At 40.2% G+C, this 21,202-nt stretch overlaps 1 protein-coding gene across 1 annotated transcript in view; it reads right to left on the minus strand.

The window, feature by feature from the left end:
* The window catches only part of HCN1 (hyperpolarization activated cyclic nucleotide gated potassium channel 1), a 406,216-nt gene extending 385,456 nt beyond the window's left edge, over positions 1–20,760 (minus strand). Inside the window, exon 1 of the mRNA XM_062211814.1 lies at positions 20,351–20,760. Coding sequence (XP_062067798.1) covers positions 20,351–20,760 — 410 coding nt within the window. The remainder of the gene's footprint in view (positions 1–20,350) is intronic.
* Between the last annotated feature and the right edge of the window lie 442 nt (positions 20,761–21,202).

Here is a 21,202-nt window from a genome sequence, read left to right on the forward strand (position 1 = left end):
CTAATATATAATATTTATAGGGTATTAGATTTTAACCTAATGGCAAACACTGCCCTTTTGTGTAACCACTATTCCCCTCTTCAACAATATTTTTCCATATACCTTTCAATGACTTCATCATAAACACAGGTATTCATTGCTATTTCAATTTAAGTAGTCTGCACATTTTGGTAAATAAACTCTACCATTCAAAAGGGGACAGAAAATAGCAGGAAGCTTTTTTTTTTTTAACATGCTTGTGTGGATAAGAACATTCATATTTCAAGATTTACCTTGAGGTGCTGGCACTGTGGAATAGCATATAAAGCAACCACAGGAAGTGCTGGCATCCCATATTGGCAGCAGTTTGAGTCCTGGCTGCTCCACTTCTGATCCAAATCCTTGTTAATGTGCCTAGGAAAGCAGTGGAGGATGGCCCAAATCTTTGGGCCCCTGCACCCACATGGGAAACCCTGAAGAAGCTCCTGGCTTCGGATCAACCCAGCTCCAGCCATTGTGGCCACCTGGGGATGAAGATCTCTCACCGGTAGAAGATTCTTTCTCTCTCTCTCTCTCTCTCTCTCTCTCTCTCTCTCTTTCCCTCCCTCCCTCCCTCCCTCCCTCGCTCTCTCTCCTCCTCCTCCTCCTCCTCCTCTCTGCCTCTGCCTCTCTGTAACTCTGCCTTTCAAATATCTTATAAATCTTAAAAAAAAAAAAAAAGATGTACTTTGAACTCTACTGTCACTTATTTAGCTCTTTGGAATGACAAATGAGCATCTGAAATAACTAGGCTTTGACATGTAGGATCTATTCCAGCATGATGAACTGGAAATGAAGTTGTCCGAAAACTGCAGCCAATATTTGGCTAACAAGAAAGAATTTCCCGTTTGAAACTATCAGCTAAATATGTGGGGTTAATATAACCAAGACAATAATAAACAATTTAAAAAGTATATTTCATATAATGTCAGAGAAAAACACTGAGTTATTGACTCAATATTTGACTTAGTGCCTCCATGTCAAAACATAGCAGTTAAGATGCTGGACTCTGTACAGGACCCTGGGTTCAAATAACCAGTTCTACATTTACAAGTAGTCTGAACACCTTTTAGATAGTATGGTTTTCAAAACTTCAATCAAATACAAAGTCATCAAGGCTGCACTACAGACTCAGCGAGATAATACAAAGGGTACTTCAAATAATTCACAGAAAAATGGAATTAAATAAGTTTATTTGTAGGGAACTTTTTTATTGAACTATGTGTGTAATATTATATTTTGGCCATTTTTTTGTACAATAGCCCATTGAAAGCATTCTTTTCCCATGTGACCAGTAAAATATTTCAAAAGCAGTTTTTCTACTAAATTTATGGAAAAATAACTTAAGCAGATACTGCTTAAAATCTCTATTGTGGACCTTTAAGCCAACATAGACACATTCATTTCAATGCAAAGGATGGTTTTTCAAGGCATTTAAGACATTACATGAACTTCATTCTAACTCAGATGAAGTAATAGAATTATCTCATGTCTAAGTGTTGGACATGAAAGAAATTTAAATTTGTGGGCATTCAGCTGGTTTGAATAGTTGATAAAAGAAATAAAAGTGAAAAAAGTACAAAAGTGCATATTTTAAAATCACATTTACTGAAATTATGATACTAGGAAAGAATCCTATTTTCAAATGTCATTAGCTTTTAAAGTATTACCTTACATGGCTGTATATCCTAATCATTTAATGTTTATAGCAACGTGTTTATGGAAGCTGTGACACTGATTTAAGAACACGTTTTGGTCACTATTATCCCTTACTGTTTGCCAGCAGTAAGCTCTCACATAATTAGGGCTGAATGCACTGCACTTTTAAAATTAAACCAAGCCTCTGGGAAAGAATCATGGAAATAGATGGTTAAAGGACACCCAGGCAATTAACAAGTATGATAAAGTTAAAAATTGAAGATAGGAAAGTAGGTTAGGAGCTTTTCTCTTTCTTTCTAACATGATTTGTTAATACAGAAGAAATATCTATCAGTTTTACTTTACAGAGGAAAGATACAAAGGCTTAGTCCACATTTCAATGAATAAGTACATTCCTTTGTTGTTTTCAGTGGATGCCTCTCTGTTTTAAGTAAACAATTCTGAAATGATTTGATCTGACTTTAGAAATAAACCTGAAAACAGATTATGCTTTCTGGAATCACAACAGTGAAACAATAAATCAAAAAGGATTTAAGTGTTTTCACCATTATAAGAGTAACTGGTTTTTTAAAAGTTTGTAGTTTTGTTGTTGTTCATTTAAAATGTGGAGAGAAGGAAGGGAAGAAAGAGATAGGAGCTAGGGAGAGAGACAGAGAAAGAGAGAGGGAGAGAGAACTTCCATCTGTTGGTTCATGCCCCAAATGCCCATAACAGCCAGGCCTGGGTCAGACCAAAGCCAGGACACCAGAATTCCATCCAGATCTCCCACGTGGGTGGCTAGGATCCAAGAACTTGAGTCATCATCTCTACTTCCCACGATGTGCACTTGCAAGAAGTTGCAATGGAAGTGGATCAGCCAGGATTCAAACAAAGCACTCCAAAATGGGACTCCAACATCCCAAGTGGCAGCTTAACAACTGAGCCACAATGCCCACCCCAAATAACTGCTTTTTGCTAACATGTATACAATAGTATTTTATTTGTGGTTTACAAAAAAAAAAAACTTGCAAATCAAATAGTAAAAATATCTAAAATTTTAGTTGGCCATTAATATTACAGAATTAAAGAATCTTGATAATTTTGTACATTTCCCTATTACATTTCCTTCCCTCTGTTAGAAGTATACCCTTAAATGCCTATTTCCTTCACTAAAGTAAAAACCACTTGAAAGGCTGTAACTTACTTTCATTCTTTTTATCTAAGCCTCTAAAATGCCCTGAAAACACACTCAACTCCCAGTAAATAATTACTCAATGTTTGAATTCATGTCTCAATTCCATGTCTTTTAGATAAACCACTATTTTTCTTTATTTGTAATTGTATATTAGTCAGTAACATGGTAACAAAAACAAAGTGAAAAGGGAATTTAATATTTATTAAGTGTTGGCTATACTCTAGGCACCTTTTGATTTTATATTATTATCATAACATCCTTAAAATTATGACATTGTTTTTTTCAAAATCTATAGCTTCAAAGAAGTTGGACACCTCTTATTTCAAATCACCAAGTTAATGTGGGGAGAGCAGATTTGAATTTATTAGTCATCATTTATTCTACTACATAATGCCTCATTTCTGTAGGAACTGGATTAACCGAATAACAAAAAGATTTGCACCTCTGAAAATTAGCAGCTGCAAGTTTTCACCCTTCAGAAGAGATGGAAAAAATACATCCAAATCAAGTTTTAAACGGAGCTAAGATTCTGGCTTTTCAGAAGCTTGATCTTGGTTATTTTCTCATGAGAAAGATACATTAAGTTGCTTTGTCTTAGTATTATTGGGGCTTTGCTTCAAACGCAACTCAGATATATGAATGAAACAGACAGTAATATTATACAGTTCTTTGATTATATCCTGATTTTCTTTTTTCAAAATTAAGACTCCACCTTTCCTCACCTTCTTTTTTGGTTTGGAAATAAAATATATACAGAAAGCCATGTGAAACAATGATTTGTTCTATGTGAAACACACCTGAAGTCTCCATCCAGTACAATAGAGTTGCTTATTTTCATAAGAGTTGCTTCCTTGGATCTTTCTATAGTTTCAACATGATTGTGTGTACTTAAATTGTGTAGCTCAGTGTGCCCCTAATTACATTTTTAAATTTAAATATCTCTGGGGCAGGCAGTGTAGCACAGCAGGTTAAGCTGCTGCTTACAATGCCCACTTCTCGTGTCAAAGTGTTGGTTCAAGTCCCAGGTACTTCACTTCCAATTTAGGTTCCAATTAATGAACTTGGGAAGGCAGTGAATATAGGCCCATGTGCTTGGATCACTGCCATACATATTGAAGACTCGGATGGAGTTCTGGACTCCCAGCCTCAATCTGGCCCAGACCCAGCTGTTGCAGCCATCTGTGAAAAGAATCAGTGAACAGAAGATTCTCATTCTCTCTCTCTCTCTCTCTCTCTCTCTCTCTCTGTCTCACCCCTCTTCCTCCCTCTGTCCCTCCCACCCCCTCTCACATTCTGTCATTCTTTCTTTTAAATAATAAATAGATAAGTAAATCTTTTTACAAAAATTAAGTATTTTTTAATCTGCAAAGTCTCTCCATCTCATTCTTTTCTCTTAGTATTGGTCCGTTGAAGACCCTGAATAGCAGGCTCATCAATTTTCCACACTAAATTTTTGTGATTACACTCCTGAGAGTATGCACTTCAGCATGTTCCTCCACCCTCTGTATTTCTTGATAACAGTACCTGAATCCAGGGACCTGATCAGACTTGAATTCTATCCTATTGGCAAAACAACTGGTGGCTGTGTGTTCTTCCATTAAGAACACAACAATGCCTGGTTTTGCTCGTTTTACTGCTAACCACTGATACTCAATGTCTAGATGCATTAACTGATTAGAAAATGAAAAATCAAGATTTTCGGTTTGTGTAGTAATGAAATTATTATTTTAATGCATTAGCTGAAATAATTTTATAAATACTTTCCCTCTTCTATTTAGTTATATATTGGTTTAGAACATATGCAAGGTTGGATAAAAATCTTCATTCTTTCCTTGTATTTACCCAAGTTTCAAGGTAATAAATTTGGATCCCTATGAGCTTCAGCAGGTAATCATTTTTCTACATTATTAGGAATTCAAAATTAAACATATTGTACATTCAAATTAACTGAAATACACAACTTTTGTGAATTCCATTCTTGCCTTCTTCAAGTGGGCTCTCAATTGCTTTCATTATTATCCTGGTAGTGTTTGATAGCTTCCTCACTATCTGGTAGGTTAAGTTGTTCCCGACTCTTAACATACATTTCTTGCCCCAAACCTAGGACAGTAATTTCTACTCTTCAAATGAATGCAGACATTTTGTGCAAATTTCATCCGTGTTTCAGCTGCTGTACCAGTAAATACCTGTGGACTACATGGGAGGGCCCCGTTCTCAAGACTGTCAGATACCCATGCTTATTCCTTCCCATGCCTTCTTCCTCCTACACAGATTCAAAAAACAAAGGTCTTGCACTTGTGGAAAGTTTGTCTCAAATAACTTATCTTTTAGGATAGCTTTGCTATACAACTTTTCTAAGGTTTTTCTGTTTTGCTATTTGGCTTTGCTATCTATTTGCTCTGTCTAGATAGATAGGTAGAGATAGATATAGATAAATATTCAAAAACTAAGCTGCCACTTACATCACTCTCCTTTGCTTTGAAAATTATGTCAACTTCAATTTGTTGTGCATGTTCTATGATATTCCTTCCATCAACTTATCCAGGACCAATTTAATAGAGCTCCCTCAGAAAAATTTTAATTGGAAATTTTTTCTTTAAATTTAGCAAAAACAATTAAAAATCTTGGTTGGTATAGTTAAAATTCAAATTAATTCTCAACCAAAATATTTCTCAGGATTTTGTTAATTAAAACTAGGGGAACATCAAGTTAGTATCTCATTCCTGGATAAACAGGCTTTACATGGGCACTGTTATGTCAAGTAGCACAATTTGCCACTACAAGAAAAAAATACACAATAAATACCAGAAAGTAATGTCATTCTTTCAAAATATCACTGCTGAAGGGGATTCTCATTATCAACTTTATTTTCATTGAGATAGCACTGATTCCAAATGCAATGAGATTGTAATAGTTTTTATAGGGTTGTGAAAGAATAGCCATCCCAAGTATAATAGACTGAATGTTAATGTCTTCTCCAGAATTCATATATTAAAATTCTAACTCCAACTCAAATGATCATGTTGGGGGTTGGGGTCTCTGAAATGTGACCAGGTCATTAAATGAATTGAGTGCCTTCATAAAAGCTTTGGAGGATATTCCTTCCACCCTCCACCTTCTGAGTTTATAGCAAAATGACAGCTAACTATGAGAAAGGGGACCCGTATCAGACATCAAATTTTCAGTGCCTTCATCTGTGACTGCTTAGCTTCCATAATTGTGAAAAATAAATTTCTGTTGTGTATTAGCCAACAAGTCTGTGAGTTTGTTTAGCACCTAGAATTAACTGAGACACTAAGATATTATCTGTCACCTGCCTACCTTCTCTCCTTTCTTCCAAATTTAAAAGAATGACATACAAGCAAGCAGTAAAACAAATATAATTAATAAAAGTTTGCATGGGTGCCAGCATTGTGACACTGCAAGTTAAGCCACTTCCTGGCCCCGTTCCAAGAGCAGCTGCCCATTTCTGATTCAGCTCCTTACTAATGTGCCTGGAAGGCAGTGAAAGATGGCCTGAGTGACTAGGCTCCTCCCATCCTTGTTAGAGACCCAGGCTTCTAGCTTCAGACTGCCTCAGCCCCAGGCCATTGACTTTATTTGGGGAGTAAACCAAAGAATGTAAGAGATCTCTATCTCTCTATCTCTGTAACTTTGCCTTTCAAATAAATAAGTAAGTCTGGTTAAATACATATTTACTTAAATGGTTTCAAATCTTAGCTTTTCAAGATAACTCAATTGCCTATACATTCTCAAGAAAATTTTCTATACCTAGGGTCAAATTGACCTTTAGAAAGGTGGTGACAGGGGCCAGCACCATGCTGCAGTAGGTTAATCCTCCTCCTGTGGTGCCAGCATCCCACATGGGCACTGGTTCTAGTCCTGGCTGCTCCTCTTTCAATTGATCTCTCTGCTGCGGCCTGGGAAAGCAGTAGAAGATGGCCCAAGTGCTTGGGCCCCTGCATCCACATGGGTGACCAGGAAGAAGCATCTGGCTCTTGGCTTCAGATCGACGCAGCTCTGGTCGTTGCGGCCATTTGGGGAGTGAACCAGCAGAAGGAAGTGAACCAGTGGAAGAAAGACCTTTCTCTCGGTCTCTCCTTCTCACTGTCTGTAACTCTACCTCTCAAATAAATTAATAAAAATATTTTTAAAAAAGAAAGAAAGGTGGTGACAGTTTCACAATCTTTGGAGTCATATGATTTAAAGGTCTGCTTCACAGTGCTCTTGTTATTCACTAATATTTTTCTAGAAATTTCTATTTCAGTTGTTTTTTCATTCACAAGTTTAACCAAACTGTGAATTTAACCTATAAACTGATAAAAATGAGTTATGCTCAAAAATCTAAGTTGATCACCACAATTGTTCAAATTTCAAATTGTTACGTATGGTTTACTTAGGGGTTTTTGTGATGAGTAGTATTTTTCCACTATATACATGCTTAATCATAAAGAGTGTATATATTGGAAAGTTATTGATATATTTAAGATATCTACACTATATCCAGCCATTTACTGAACCAGCAGTTAACTACTCTTATCACTTATCATTTATCACTTGACCCAATATACTCTTTGAGGTAGGTAAATATCCTTTGCAAAAGAGATTTAAGCTCCTCTGACTTCGAGTATATTTCTAGTTATAATGTGCCTTCTCACATTCACTGATCCATTCAGAACAAATCTTCACTAGACAATCCCTGCTAACTAGATATCTAGCTTCAAAATTACACTAGCTGGTTGACAGGGAATCCTCTCTCTCTCAAGGAAAGTCTTTCTAGCTGAAGCTCTCATTTTAAATGACTTATCCAAGCTAAAACCTATATCCTTGTATCTTCCATACACTGTTTTTAGTGTCTCTACTTCTGCATTACACATAAAGGAAGTTCAGGACATCTTAACTTGGGTTCCAAAAATAAATGTGCTTGAAAAGAACCAAAAAGTGTCTTGGAATTATAAACACAACACTGTGAAGATGTGCACTTTCCCAGGGCAGAGTTCACAATTTTAATTTGATTTTGAGTTATTCAATGAGCCTGGAAATCTAAGGGTCACTAACACAAATGCATAACCCCCAAAATGATTAGTTTAATTAATACTTATCACCAACAGATTTTGGAGATTAGTTATAGTATGCAAAACATACACAACCATCACTGCGTGTTTTTACCATATATTTCTGCTATTTTGTGTATCTGAAACTCAGACTAAATATCTGCTTCCAAACTTCATCCTAATTCACTTCTATAGTTACTAATGATAAATACCAAATTTACTTCTCACAGAAAAGACATTTTTAAAAATAATCAGTTAAGCAATGAATCACTCTTCTATAACAAAAATAAAGAACATGAGTTACCACTAAAAATACTGAACATACAATTTCAATATTCATTTCTCCAGCCTCTGTTCATATCTCTCAAAAAACCATCATATATTCTCTTTTTTTTTAATAGGCTAAAACATTCTACAAGAGTGATAAGTGACATCTGCTCCAAAAATCATCTAAGAAGGATTTTTAAGTCCATTCTGTCAAACTTGTAGTATTTTTCAAATTCTTAATTTATAAATAACAATTTTTCATACACCATTAAATCTGACAATTAAAAAACAAAATGGCAGAATGTAGTGGGTTATGACTCATCCTATTTGGCTCAGATATAACACTTAACTTGCTTGAAATAAGATCACAAATGGTTTAACTATGCCACTTTCTGATGAAAATGAAGATTAACTGGAAGGAGTACATGCAACTCAATGCAATTAGAATTTTCCCTAAAAGGTTATTTTCAAATGTTCAATATTGTAATATTTTATACCAGTTTAAAATACAAAACAATTATATCAAGATATTTTTGCAGAGAGAAAGCAATACGAGTTTTCCAATGCTAACTGCAGCATGAGCAGACCTATTTCACATATCACATATAAAAAGTCCCACTGCACCTCGGGGCTTCCATTGCCTACACTTCTGTAAAAAGAAAACAGCAGGAGCAAATTAGCCTAGCTGTTAAGAACTTTAGCTCCCATATCAGTTCCAGTTCCTGAATTCAGCTTTCTGCTAATGCACACCTGGGAGGCAGTGGTGATGGCCCAAGTAACTGAGCTCCTGCCATCTATCTACATGGGAACGGTGGATGGTATTCCCAGCTCCTGGCACCCAACTTCAACCATAACCTAGTCCTGAATTTTGTGGGCATTTGGGGATTGAACCAGTGGACGGCAGCTCTTCCTTTCTATTACTGTTTCCATTTCTCTAACTCTCAAATAAGTAAAACTTAAAAAAAAAAAAAGAGGGAAGAAGGGAAGGAGGGAGGGAGGGTGAAAGGATGGAGGGGGAAGGCAGGAAGAAAGGGAGGGAGGGAGGAAAGGAAGGGCACCCCATTATATCACCCTTTTTTTTTTCCAGGCAGAGTTTGACAGTGAGAGAGAGAGACAGAGAGAGAGAAATAGACAGTGAGAGAGAGAGACAGAGAGAAAGGTCTTCTTTCCGTTGGTTCACCCTCTAAATGGCCACTAAGGCCGGTGCACTGCGCCAATCCGAACCCAGAAGCCCTTAGCACTTTCTTTCAAAGTCTTTGTGTTAGATCCCATTTCCTATCTTCGATGTCCTCATTTTGGTGCAATTCGTTTTACTGTAGAACTTCATCCAACAGACTTCTAAGAAATAGTACATGGGTGGTAAATATGAGGCCTTTAAAATTTTTTTGCTTATCTTTATTTACTTGAAAGGCAAAGAGACACAGAGAAATCTACTATTTGTTGATTCTCTCTCCAAATGCATGCAACAGCCAGAGCCAGGGTCAGGGCGAAGCCAGGAATCCAGAACTCAATGTAGGTCTAGCACATTGGCTGACAGGGACCTAGGTACTTGAGCCATCTTTTGCTGCCTCCCTGAGTGTGCATTAGCAGGAATCTGGATAGTAAGAAGAGCTGGGACTTGAATCCAGGCATCCAATACAGTATGCAGTTACTCCAAGTGGTGTCTTACCCACTATGCCAATTTCAAATATATACATTAGAGTTCTTGAATTTTGAACATCAGATTATGTAAAGGTATAGAATTCTTTCATAACTCACTTTCCCTCAGAACTTTCATTACTTTGTTCAGCTGTCATTTAATTTACAGTATTGTCCCCAACTTCTTGACAGGAAACTTCCTCTGAAATGCTCTGATACGTGTGGTCTTTGCTCTTATGATGGTGCTAGAAACTCTGTGAATTTTTCAGAACAGACATTTCAGATGCTGCTATCTGGAAAATTGTTTAAAAAGTTTCTGCTAATTTTCTGTGTCCATTTTTGCTCTTTGTTCTCAACCTTTTGATAAATCTGACCCTATGAGTTAATCCTTTATTTTGTTCTATTTCCTTTTCCTATTCTCTTTTCTCCTTGCCCTAATTCTGAGAGACTTCCTCGACTTTATATGCAAAATTATTCCATGCAAGAGTGCTTTCGTAATTTCTTGCTATTCTTTTCATAGTATCCTGTTCTTAATGTACATATAGAATAACTTTTTGAAAATATCATGTACAGAGTATTTTTCTTACATGACTGTAAATTATCTCTATCTCAAATGCCTATCTTCTTCACTTTCATTTGCTGTTTACTTCAGTCTTTCATGACAGAAACTTTTCTCCAAAATTTGGTTACCTTTTGCTTTCAATTCTTATTAAACAATACAATAGCTGAAATATATAATTACAGCCTCTATGGATGTGTGTGGAACTTTCTGCAGAGTGATTAGGTAATAAACAAGACCTTTCACTAGAAGAGTAAAATGTCTCCCAGTAGAGGTATTTTTCTCCAGTTTCCTGCCTGGGGAGAACTGACCTGTCTCCAAGCACTCTAATTCCACAATGAGAGTTGTGTACTCACTAGAGACTCTTGTTTAATCCTATTTTTCAGCCTTGTTTTCCTGGAACTATTTATTAACTGATAGTATCATGTCCTGAAACTTTCAGAGTTCCAATGGGTGAAGGATTATGGAAGTAGAATAGTCTCCCCACTAGCTTTCCATTTTTCAAAATGATTTTCAAGTCTCTCATTTTCTGTTGTCTCTTCTTTCTTCTACTAGTCTATGTGTCAATTTGTTTTTTCATATTATTTTGAAGTGGCCTCAAGAAGACAGAAGTATAAATTATTAGGTTTAATGCACCATGCTTCCGTGAAGGTTTGGAGAGTTGTTTATACTGGCAGCCTTATTGTTTATAAGGTTAAAAATAAATTGGAGTGACAGAATTAACACTCAAAAGAAATGAATTTGCACCCCTGTCCTCATTATATATCAATGTCATTGTATTCGTGCTACTTAATGTCTCAGCAGTTTTATAGAAATACCTGCATGTTGGGCAGGAAGATAAAATAATTGGGACACACAATTCTATTTGGCATGGAGAAGAGGCTACCAGGTACTACTGGAAGGGAAGGAAAAGCTTTCACTTCCTTAATCTGGTCTTTCGATTAAATGCGCGCACACACTGGCAGGAGACAAATTATTTGCCCATTAGCCAAATAACTATTTATTAAAATACTGTTACAATGAACCAGCAATTTCAACCTCAAAAGAAATTAAAACCGAACTTTGCACAAAAGCTCACATAAGAATACTCATATCAGCAGTGCCCATACTGGAAAAGTACAGACAATCCAGACATCCATTCACCAACGAACAGACAGAGGGTGGTATATCCATACAATGGAGTATTACTAAGCAAAAATAAATACATAAATAAAGATACATCTTACAGCATGGATGGGCCTTGAAAAATTAAGTGAAAGAAATCAGTAACCAAGCGCTATATAATGCATGATTCCACTGATACAAAAGGTCCCGAATTTTTTGTTTTGTTTTGTTTTGTTTTTTTAGAAATCTACAGACAGAAGGCAGATTAGTCACTGCTTAGGGCTAGAGTGAGAGGTTTGGAGGAGAAAGAGAAGTGAGTGCTAATGGGTGTGATAAAATGTTTCAAAGTTGATTGTGGTGATGGTTGTACAACTCTGTGAACATATTAAGAAATGCTGAATTGTATACCTTAAGTGGGTGAGTTATTTTCAAAGCTGTGAAGAATAAAACACCAAGAAAGCCTGGTAGAAAAAAAAAATCATATTATGTGCATTTTTATAGCATACAGATGTAAAACTGAATAAGACTGATGAGTTAACAGGTTTTAAATTCTAGTGGAGGGACATACATAAAAATAATTATAAATTCTTATGATAGAAAATAAAATGATCACCAAGTCACTGTCATGGCCTAGATAGGAAATGAGCGTGATTAAAGCTATTGCATTGAAATCTAAATTATGAGTAGGAACTAGCTCAGTGGAGTAATGAAAAGTAAAAAGAGAATTTCAGGCAGTGGAGTTAAATGTCACATCAAAATCTTTGTGACAAGGGAGAACTCAGTTGGTTTCAGTAGTTAAAAATTTTTCCACATGACCAGAACACAGATCTGGAGTGAGGGAGAAAGGAGTATGTAATGAGGCTGAAATTACGCACGGTCTTGTCATTCACAAAAGGTTTGCCAAACACATCCTAAAGTCATAGTAAAGGGCAGGCATTGTGGCACAGAAGGTTAAACCTGCAACACTGGCATCCTGTATCAGAATGCTGGTTCAAGTCCCAGCTGCTCTGCTTCAGCTCCAACTCCATGTTAATGTACCTGGGAGGGCACCCGAAGATGGTCCAGTTGCTGGGCCCCAACCACCCATGTGATAGACCTGGATGAGGTTCTAGACTCCAGGCTTCATATGTTGCAGCACTTGGGGAGTGAACCAGCAGACAGATCTGTCTCTCTCTCTGACTCCCACCCTCTCCCTCGCTTTCCCTCTCTCCTCCCCTTCTCTCTCTCTCTCTCTGTGTGTGTGTGTGTCCCTCTGTAACTCTGCCTTTCAAATAAATAAAGCTTTAAAAAATTAAAGTAACTGTAGATAACTATAGGGTTTTACATATTATAATAACATTGTTAAATTTACTTACTTAAAAATATTTTATTTATTTGAAATTCAGAGTCTCAGACAGATACAGATCTTCTATCTGCTGGTTCACTCCCTGAATGGCCACAAAATCTAGGCCTGAACCAGATGGAAGCCAGGTGCCAGAAGTTTCTTTCAGGTCTCCCACGTAGGTGGTGGGGGCCCGAGTACTTGGGCCATTTTCCACTGCTTTCCCAAGCACGTTAGCAGAGAGCTGGATTGGAAGGGGAGTAGCCTGGACTCGAACCGGCTCCCATACAGGATGCTGGTGCTGATGGTGGAGGCTTCATCTGCTGTGCCACAGTGATGCCCCAAGATTTGCTTTTTAAGAGCACTCTTGCAACTTTGTAATGATAGGAATAAAGGACAATTTCTGTCGTGAAACAGTTTATGTCTATCTCTTAAGAGGAATATCATCCTTGAGGAAACTACATCACTCTTGTCATTTTAGGAACTGGCTGAAGTGTTGTCAATATTCATTGATAAAGTCAATAAGTACACAACCTCTAAATTGCTCATAGTGAGTAATTCCACCCTTTAAGACTTGACCAGAATATAATGAAGAATAATGTACAAAGATGTTTGTTGCATCACTATTTATAATAATGAAAAATGGAAACAAATTGGAAAGTCCAAAATTTATAAATAATTGTTAACTCTGTGTTTGAGTAGAATTACCTTACTCTTTGAGCATAGCAACTAATTTTTTAAAAATAAAATCAGGGCTGGTGCCGTGGCTCAACAGGCTAATCCTCCGCCTAGCGGCACTGGCACACCGGGTTCTAGTCCTGGTCAGGGCGCTGGATTCTGTCCCGGTTGCCCCTCTTCCAGGCCAGCTCTCTGCTGTGGCCAGGGAGTGCAGTGGAGGATGGCCCAAGTACTTGGGCCCTGCACCCCATGGGAAACCAGGATAAGCACCTGGCTCCTGCCATCGGAACAGCGCAGTGCGCTGCCCACAGCGCGCCAGCCGCGGCGGCCATTGGAGGGTGAACCAAAGGCAAAAGGAAGACCTTTCTCTCTCTCTCTCTCTCACTGTCCACTCTGCCTGTCAAAAAGTAAAAAAAATAAAATTAAATTAAATTAAATTAAAAAAATAAAATCAGGTCTACTCTGGGGGCTGGCACTGTGGCACAGTGGGTAAAACAGCAGCCTTGGACACCAGCATCCCACATGGGTACCAGTTCAACTGACTCCTGGCTGCTCCACTTCTGATCCAGCTTCCTGCTAGTGGCCTGAGAAAAGCAGCAGAAGACGGCCCAAGTCCTTGGGCCCTTGTCAACCACATGGGAGACCCAGAAGCTCCTGGTTCCTGGCTCCTGGCTTCAGCCTGCCCAACTAACCATGGTGGCAATCTGCAAAGTGAACGAGTAGTTGGAAGATCTCTCTCTTTCTCTCTCTCTCTCTCCCCCCTTCCCTTTCCTTTTAACTCTCCCTTGTTCATTCTTCCTCTAACTCTGACTTTCAAATAAACAAATATTTTTATAAAAAAATTGGTTCTACATAAAGAAGATTGTCAGGTTTTACATACAGGGCATGCATGATTTTGCTTCTTTATTTTAACTAGTCAATTAACAGGTGAAATAGAGTGACAGACTCAATAAATTCACTAATGAACTTTTAAGTGTCATGAAACAATTTTTGTGAGTAAAGTATATCAGGTAAATGTTCAACTCAGAAATAATCAACATTCTCTCTCTCTCTCTCTCTCTCTCTCTCTCTCTCTCTCTCTCTGTCTCTCTCCATATTTATATATACACATAAAACTGTATAGAAATGCCTCTTAAATAGTGTGTCATATGCACACCACACATGCAAGTACACTAAAATGGAATGAATACAATCATGAAGGTTTGTTTTGCAAAAATAACAGGGAATTACAGGATGTACCTGGAATTCTCTGATTTTTTTTCCTTCTGGAAAAATTATGGTAACATCTACATACCTTCACAAAGAAACTTACCTTCCAAAGAAAAACACTTAATGTAAGTGAAAATGATTTTTTCTAGTGCATGTATATTGTTTCCTTTGTCACCACTATCTCTGTAACTAAAACATGCCATGTCAGCCTAATTCATAAAGCAACTGTCACACAGAGCCAGTGTTATGGTGCAGTGGGTTAAGCCACACTTGCAATGCTGGCATCCTATCCTGGAGCTGGGTTTGAGTCCCAGCTGTTGTGCTTCTGATCCAGCTCCACACTAATGTGCCTGAAAAAGCAGAGGAAGATGGCCCAAATACCTGGGTCCTTGCCACTTACATCAGAGACCCAGATGGAGTTCCGGGCTCTTGGTTTCAGCCTGACCCAGCCCTGGACATTGTGGTCATCTGGGGAGTAAACCAGAGGATGAAGATCTCTCTGTTGCTCTCTGCCACACATCCTACTCTCCCCTTCACTATCACAAATGAATAAAAACCAAATCATTTTTTTAAAAAAGAAAATTCGCTACAGTCTCTGATAATGTCTAATACCCCCAGAGAGTGCTAATAATCTGCCATCACTTGCATTGTGCTTACAACAGGTTCCATTTGAAAGTCTTCAACTTAAATCCAATTTCTGTCTCTCAGTAATGAACTGGATCATCTGATAAACACAAGAATTAAACCAGAGAGGCAAGATGCTGCAAACCACATCAAAGGCATTTTGCCAATCTCATGCTCATCTTGGGACACAGGATCATTGAGTGGAATAGTGCAAAATTTCAAATATTGTTTAAATTGCTTTTTGGTGATGTTGTTTTGGATTTTGAATTTTGATCAAGCATATACAACTGAATTCAATTTTGCTAACTGTACCTATAAGAGCAATAATATATCTTCCAATGCCTGTAAAATTATTTTCTTATTGTTCAACAGGAAAGTTCATAAATACAATTGCACATAACAAAAAATGGTAGGCAAAGTGCATCTCTCCACTGATTCTCAATTTATAACAAGCCTTCAAAATTGAGTTTTTAAAATTTTACCTACTTATCTTTATTTGAAAGAGAGAGATACAGAGGAAGAAATCTTCCATCTGCTGGTTTACCTCCCAGGGCTAGGCCAGGCCACTATCAGGAGCCAGAAATTCCATCTAGGTCTCCAACGTGGAAGGCAGGGGAGTCAAGAATTTCAGCCATCACCTGCTGTCTCCCAAGGCTCAAGTTAGCAGGAAGCTGGACCAGAAGTGAGGCCAAGATTTCAAACCCAGGCACTCCTGTATGACACGTACTGTTCCAAGATATGCCTCATGCCCTGTGCTACTCGTCAACCCTGCCAAAAGTACACTGAAAAGGAAAGTAGCTCAGGGGGGGAAAATGGAAATTATCTTGTAAAATTTTTACAGTATTAATTCTGTAATATCTATTAAATGTAACTTACTACTGAAATTATTTGCCCAAATTTACAGTTTTACAACTTGCATGTATACCAAGAAAAATAACTGAATAAATTTATACCTGCAAAACTTACAAATAATTTCACTCTTAATTTTGCGTAACAGTTGTTGCTAGGGCCACTAAGTATTTATATAAGACATAAAAAAAGAAATCCTTAATTGAATTTATATGACATTAAAAACATTATGTTAATTTTGGCTATGCTGATGCATAAAGCAAATAAAGCATTGCTGGGAGAATGCAAAGGGCATTCAGCACAAATATAACAGTAGACTAATTAGTCCTTAAACCCCAGAAGGTTGATTTTTTTGTGTGTGTGTGAGACGCTCCAGGAAACATTCTCTCTCTGATGAACTGGATAACACTGGTGAAGCCTTCCCTCCCTAATGAACACATCAGTGACCTCTGACATCAGTACTGCTGGGGATGCAGTGTGAGGCGCAAATAGGAGCCCAGAAGTGGCATTATCTTCAGGAAGTGACTCTTGTCTCCAGTCTCTAGGGCCCATGAGTACTTACAACACAATGAGCTTTTACCACAGTCACGCACAGTAATGACGAAAAAACAGCATAAGAAATAACAAGTAAAGATATAAATTCTCTTCCCTTATGAGCAAGATGTCAGCTGGCAATATACATGAGAAAGGAGAATTTTTTTTTGAAAACCCTTATGTAAGCATGATCCAACAAAATATTATCAGAATCTCCAAAGTAGCAGACAGTCTAATGATATTTTTTTCTGAGGTAAATTACTTGCAAAATAAAAACCATCTACGAACATATTTTAAATACTTGCTAGATCCATTCAAAGGATTATATTATAACTATCAATTAACTGTGAAAGCACTATGGTTGACCAGTGTCACTTTTTTTTATTAAATGAATGAGAAGTAAAATTGTACATAATACATCATCACTATTAGTAATCTTAAAACATTTGTATTTAGCCTCCAAATCAATGTGTTGTGCACGTGCTGTTCACACGACATTCAATGAGATGGAGACTATGCTCCCATTACACAATTATCAGTGTAATTTTTCTAAGTAAGTATCCACATTTTCCCTAGCTTGGGGGTTTATATATGGTGACATAAATTCTCAACTCAGATAAGTCTAACAGTACTAATACTATCAGACTTCTCATTATTCCCTGAAGGTTTCTAACACCAACCTCTCCTGAGAAAGAAGGGAAATACTCAAACAGCATCTCTGCCCTACTTTCACAGGAGTGAACATGCCAGACACTCTGGCTCTGGCAGGTGAAAGGGGCGCTAGCTAGCTCACTGGAAGTCTCAGTGGAAGCACAGTTCTGACCATAGATGGAAGTGGAAAGGAACCAGCCTTAGCAATTGTCCTGAGAAGGGAAACTAGAGCATTAGCCACACTGTTAAAGTCACAACATATCCTGGCATGAATAGCTCATGCTACCTCAGTAGTAACGGGGTGGCCAAATGGCAGGTTCAGTATACTTACTTGGCCATGCAAAGGCTTATGAAAGTATAAAAGGAAAAAAAAAAAAACTCTAGCTATCATTATTTCTAATATTCTCCCTCTCATGGAAATTTATTTGAAAGTGTCACTCCCTCGACTGCTAAATAATTAATAAACTTGAGTTTGAAATCTTAGGAATTGTGACACATCACCTCCCTGAAAGTCTTTTCTTCAGGAAAAGACATGAGGCAAACAGAGATAAATAAAAATATTAAAACATATTTTTCTTCTTTAGGAAAAATAAATCATGGCCAGAATTTTTCTTTGGTACTCTTGCTTTTTCCATTACATTATCTTGACATAGTATGTTTTAGAAAATATCATATTGGCATTGAGATCATACAAAATATTAATGAATATTAGTAAGATACAAATGTTTTCTGAATGTAAATAACTATATGGTGCTCCTCAAGTTTGTTGTATTGCTAACCAATGCACATAGTAATTATGAGTTAAAAATCCATCTTTTCAGATAGCTTCTACTTAAAATCTAAATGATAATAACTTATGACAGCCATTTTCAGTTTTTTCTGCTTATGCATGAGAAAAATCAAACTTTCAAACTACTCCACAATGGAGTTTGTTTTAGAGTAACAGCTCTTTTTAAAGCCATCTTCCATTTCTCTGAAATGGCTAAAATTGAATCATTGCTTGATTTCAATTTGTTTAGCAACAGTGTTTCTTTTTAAAGAGATAGTCCATCTCATAAGACTTTTTTGGAAAAAGATGAAGCGTCTGTTGAGCGTACTATTTTGTTTCATTCAAAAGATTTTGTCATACCATTATTATTCCTTAAATGCTGCCCTATGTCTCTATACAATAAATGAAGGAAAGTTTAATACTTGATGTATGTTGGTATTTTGAAAAAGTCCTCACATTGCCAAAGAAATCTAAATATCATGTTATTATTTATTTGGTGGACAATTAAATAAACAAATATAGCATTTTATTTGCATGCTAATATTGAATCCTCATATTTCTGGAAATCTCACTATTTCTGTAATTAAGACTAGGGCTATTTTCACATCACACATTTTAAAACTGTCAAATGAGTTGCAAGATATTTCCGTTGATGGATGAGGAAGAGAAAGTATTCTACACTTGATTCCAACCTTAAAAATGCTAAAGAGCATGACAACCTAACATGTCTTAGAACAAGGTCACGTATAAGAAGTTTGCCTCTTTAAGTATCTTCCTAATGGAGGAGACATGTTTGATTACTCATTAGGCCCTCTCAATAAGAACATTCTTCCAATCAAACCCTTAATTATCCATGGACTATGTCATCAGGTTTTTTCTGCCTTTGGACTATATTGTCTGTAAAGTACCTTCGACGAAACTGTACACTTCCTGAAATCCATTCACTTCACACATAAATAACCAAAGTTATTTGTTTGTGAGATGATAAGTATTTCAGAGACAGGCAAAGACAGTTACCCAAAGCTCTGTGTGGCGGCAGAACGGATTTTCCATGGACAGTGCTATTCAGTACTGTGGACAGCTCTCGGGAAGGCGTGGGGGGGGTGGCACTTCCCCCTCAGTTTCTAAACACAATTAAAAGCCATGCTTCCTCGTCCTGTAATATTCGTGTGCTTTTTAGCGGACGCCTATTAAACTGCTTGAAAGGCACACACGCTCCTCCACTTGACTTTTTCTCCCGAGGAGTTCAGCTAAATAAATAAATAAAAACCAGCCCGAGTCGCTAGTTTGGAATTATTGGGGGGGCGGGAGGGGGAGTCCAGCCTTACTCGGGAGCTAACTCAGCGTGGCTGCGGGGTGTGCGAACGCTAATAAGAGGATCTACTTCACGACCTTCATCTGACAATCTCCAAACACGCTTAGAACCGAAGGCTGGCGCCTAAGATCGAGAAACATCTTGCTGGGAGTGCTCCAGAGCAGAGTTCTCCGGCGGACCACTCTCCTGCCCTTCCTCCCGAGCTGGGGACCTGGAAGGCGATTTCTGAAACAGACCTGTGGTCAAGGTCAAGAAAGGGTGGGTGCCGCCCCACTCCGGGAAAGGGGCTCCGGAAACGTCCCCTGGGTCTGTCCGGGAGCCCGACGCTTCCTGTCACGCCCCAGCCCGGCCTGGCAGCGCCGGCTCCACCGAGACGTCTCAAGTCCGGGACTACCCCCGTGCAAACCACCCTTCCCCAGCCTGCGGCTCCGCGGAAGCCCAGAGAGGCGGCCCGGCGCCCCCCGGGCTAGGAAAAGCAGACACAGGCTCCCCAGGGCCGCCGGCACCTGAGGGCCACGGACTCCAGTGACCCCATCCCCTGCCGGAGCCCCGGAGGCGGGAGGCGCCCCGGTCTCGAGGGAGCGGCGCGAGGAGCGCCGACCGCCCGTCGCCCTGCGCGGCCACCTCCAAGTAAAAGTTTCCCCGGGTCCATCGGGCATCCTCGCGCCGGAGGTCACCCCGGCCTCCGCCCCTCCGCCGTCCGCCCTCGGAGTTCGCGAGGCCGGGAGGAGAGCGGGACCCCCGGAGCCCTGTCGCTCGGGCCCCCAGCGCGACGGGGAAGGAGCAGCCGGAGAGTCCAGCCGGGTCGGCCTCGGGGGCGGCCGCCCGCGCGCCCTCCCTCCGCGTTCCCGGGGCGCCCCCTCCCAGCCGCGGGGAAGCGAGTTGGAGGGCGCGCCCCGGGGTGGGGCGGCGACGGCGAGCCCTCACCTGAAATCGCTGTAAGGGTGGATAATCCAGAAGCCTGCAGTTTTAACCCTTTCCTGCTCCTTCTCCACCGCCTTCTGGCTCCCGAACATGCGGAGGGAGAATTTGTTGACCCCGGGCTGCAGCATGGAGGTGAACTGTCGCTGCATGAAGCCGTACTGCCGCCGCGGCCCCTCGGCGTCCTCCAGGCCCCCCGCCGCCTCTTCGCCGCCGCCGCCGCCGCCGCCGTCCACCTTGAAGCACACGGAGTTGCCGTGCTCCTTCGCGCCGGCCCCGCCGCCCCCCGGCGGGGTGCCCAGGCGCTTCTCGGCCGCGGCCGGCCCCGCGCCCGTCGCGGGCGCCTTGGCGGGGAAGACGCTGTTGCCATCGTCCCGGCTGTTGGACGAAGAGTTGGGCTTGCCGCCTCCTTCCATGCCCGGAAGACGCGGCCGGCGACGGCGCGGGCTCCAGACTCGCCGGCAGCCCGGCGCCGGGGGCACGGAGCCGCTGGGGCAGGGGCCCGAGCCGGCTGCTGCCGAGCCCCGCTGCCCGTCGCGGCGGCGGCGGCGGCAGCGGCAGCCGCTGCTGCTCCTGCTGCTTCCCGCCCGCGCCGCTGCTCGCTGCTCGCTGCGCGCCTCGCTGCCGCCGCCGCCGCTGCCCTCAGTGGCTGCGCTCGGGGCTCCGGCGGGGCTGGTGCCGACGCCGAGGCTGCCGGAGCGAGGCGAGGCGCGGCTCAGTCAGCGCAGCCCTCGCGCGCCAGCGCCTCCGCTCGGCTGCCCTCTGCTGGCCGCCGCGGGTGTGTCCCCGCCCGCGCACCGCGACACGCTCTGCCTCCACTCTTGCTCCACTTCTGCCCAGCGTGACATTGAACTCGGG

Source organism: Lepus europaeus, chromosome 15 (assembly GCF_033115175.1).
Source record: "Lepus europaeus isolate LE1 chromosome 15, mLepTim1.pri, whole genome shotgun sequence".
In the NCBI taxonomy this organism is placed as follows: domain Eukaryota; kingdom Metazoa; phylum Chordata; class Mammalia; order Lagomorpha; family Leporidae; genus Lepus; species Lepus europaeus.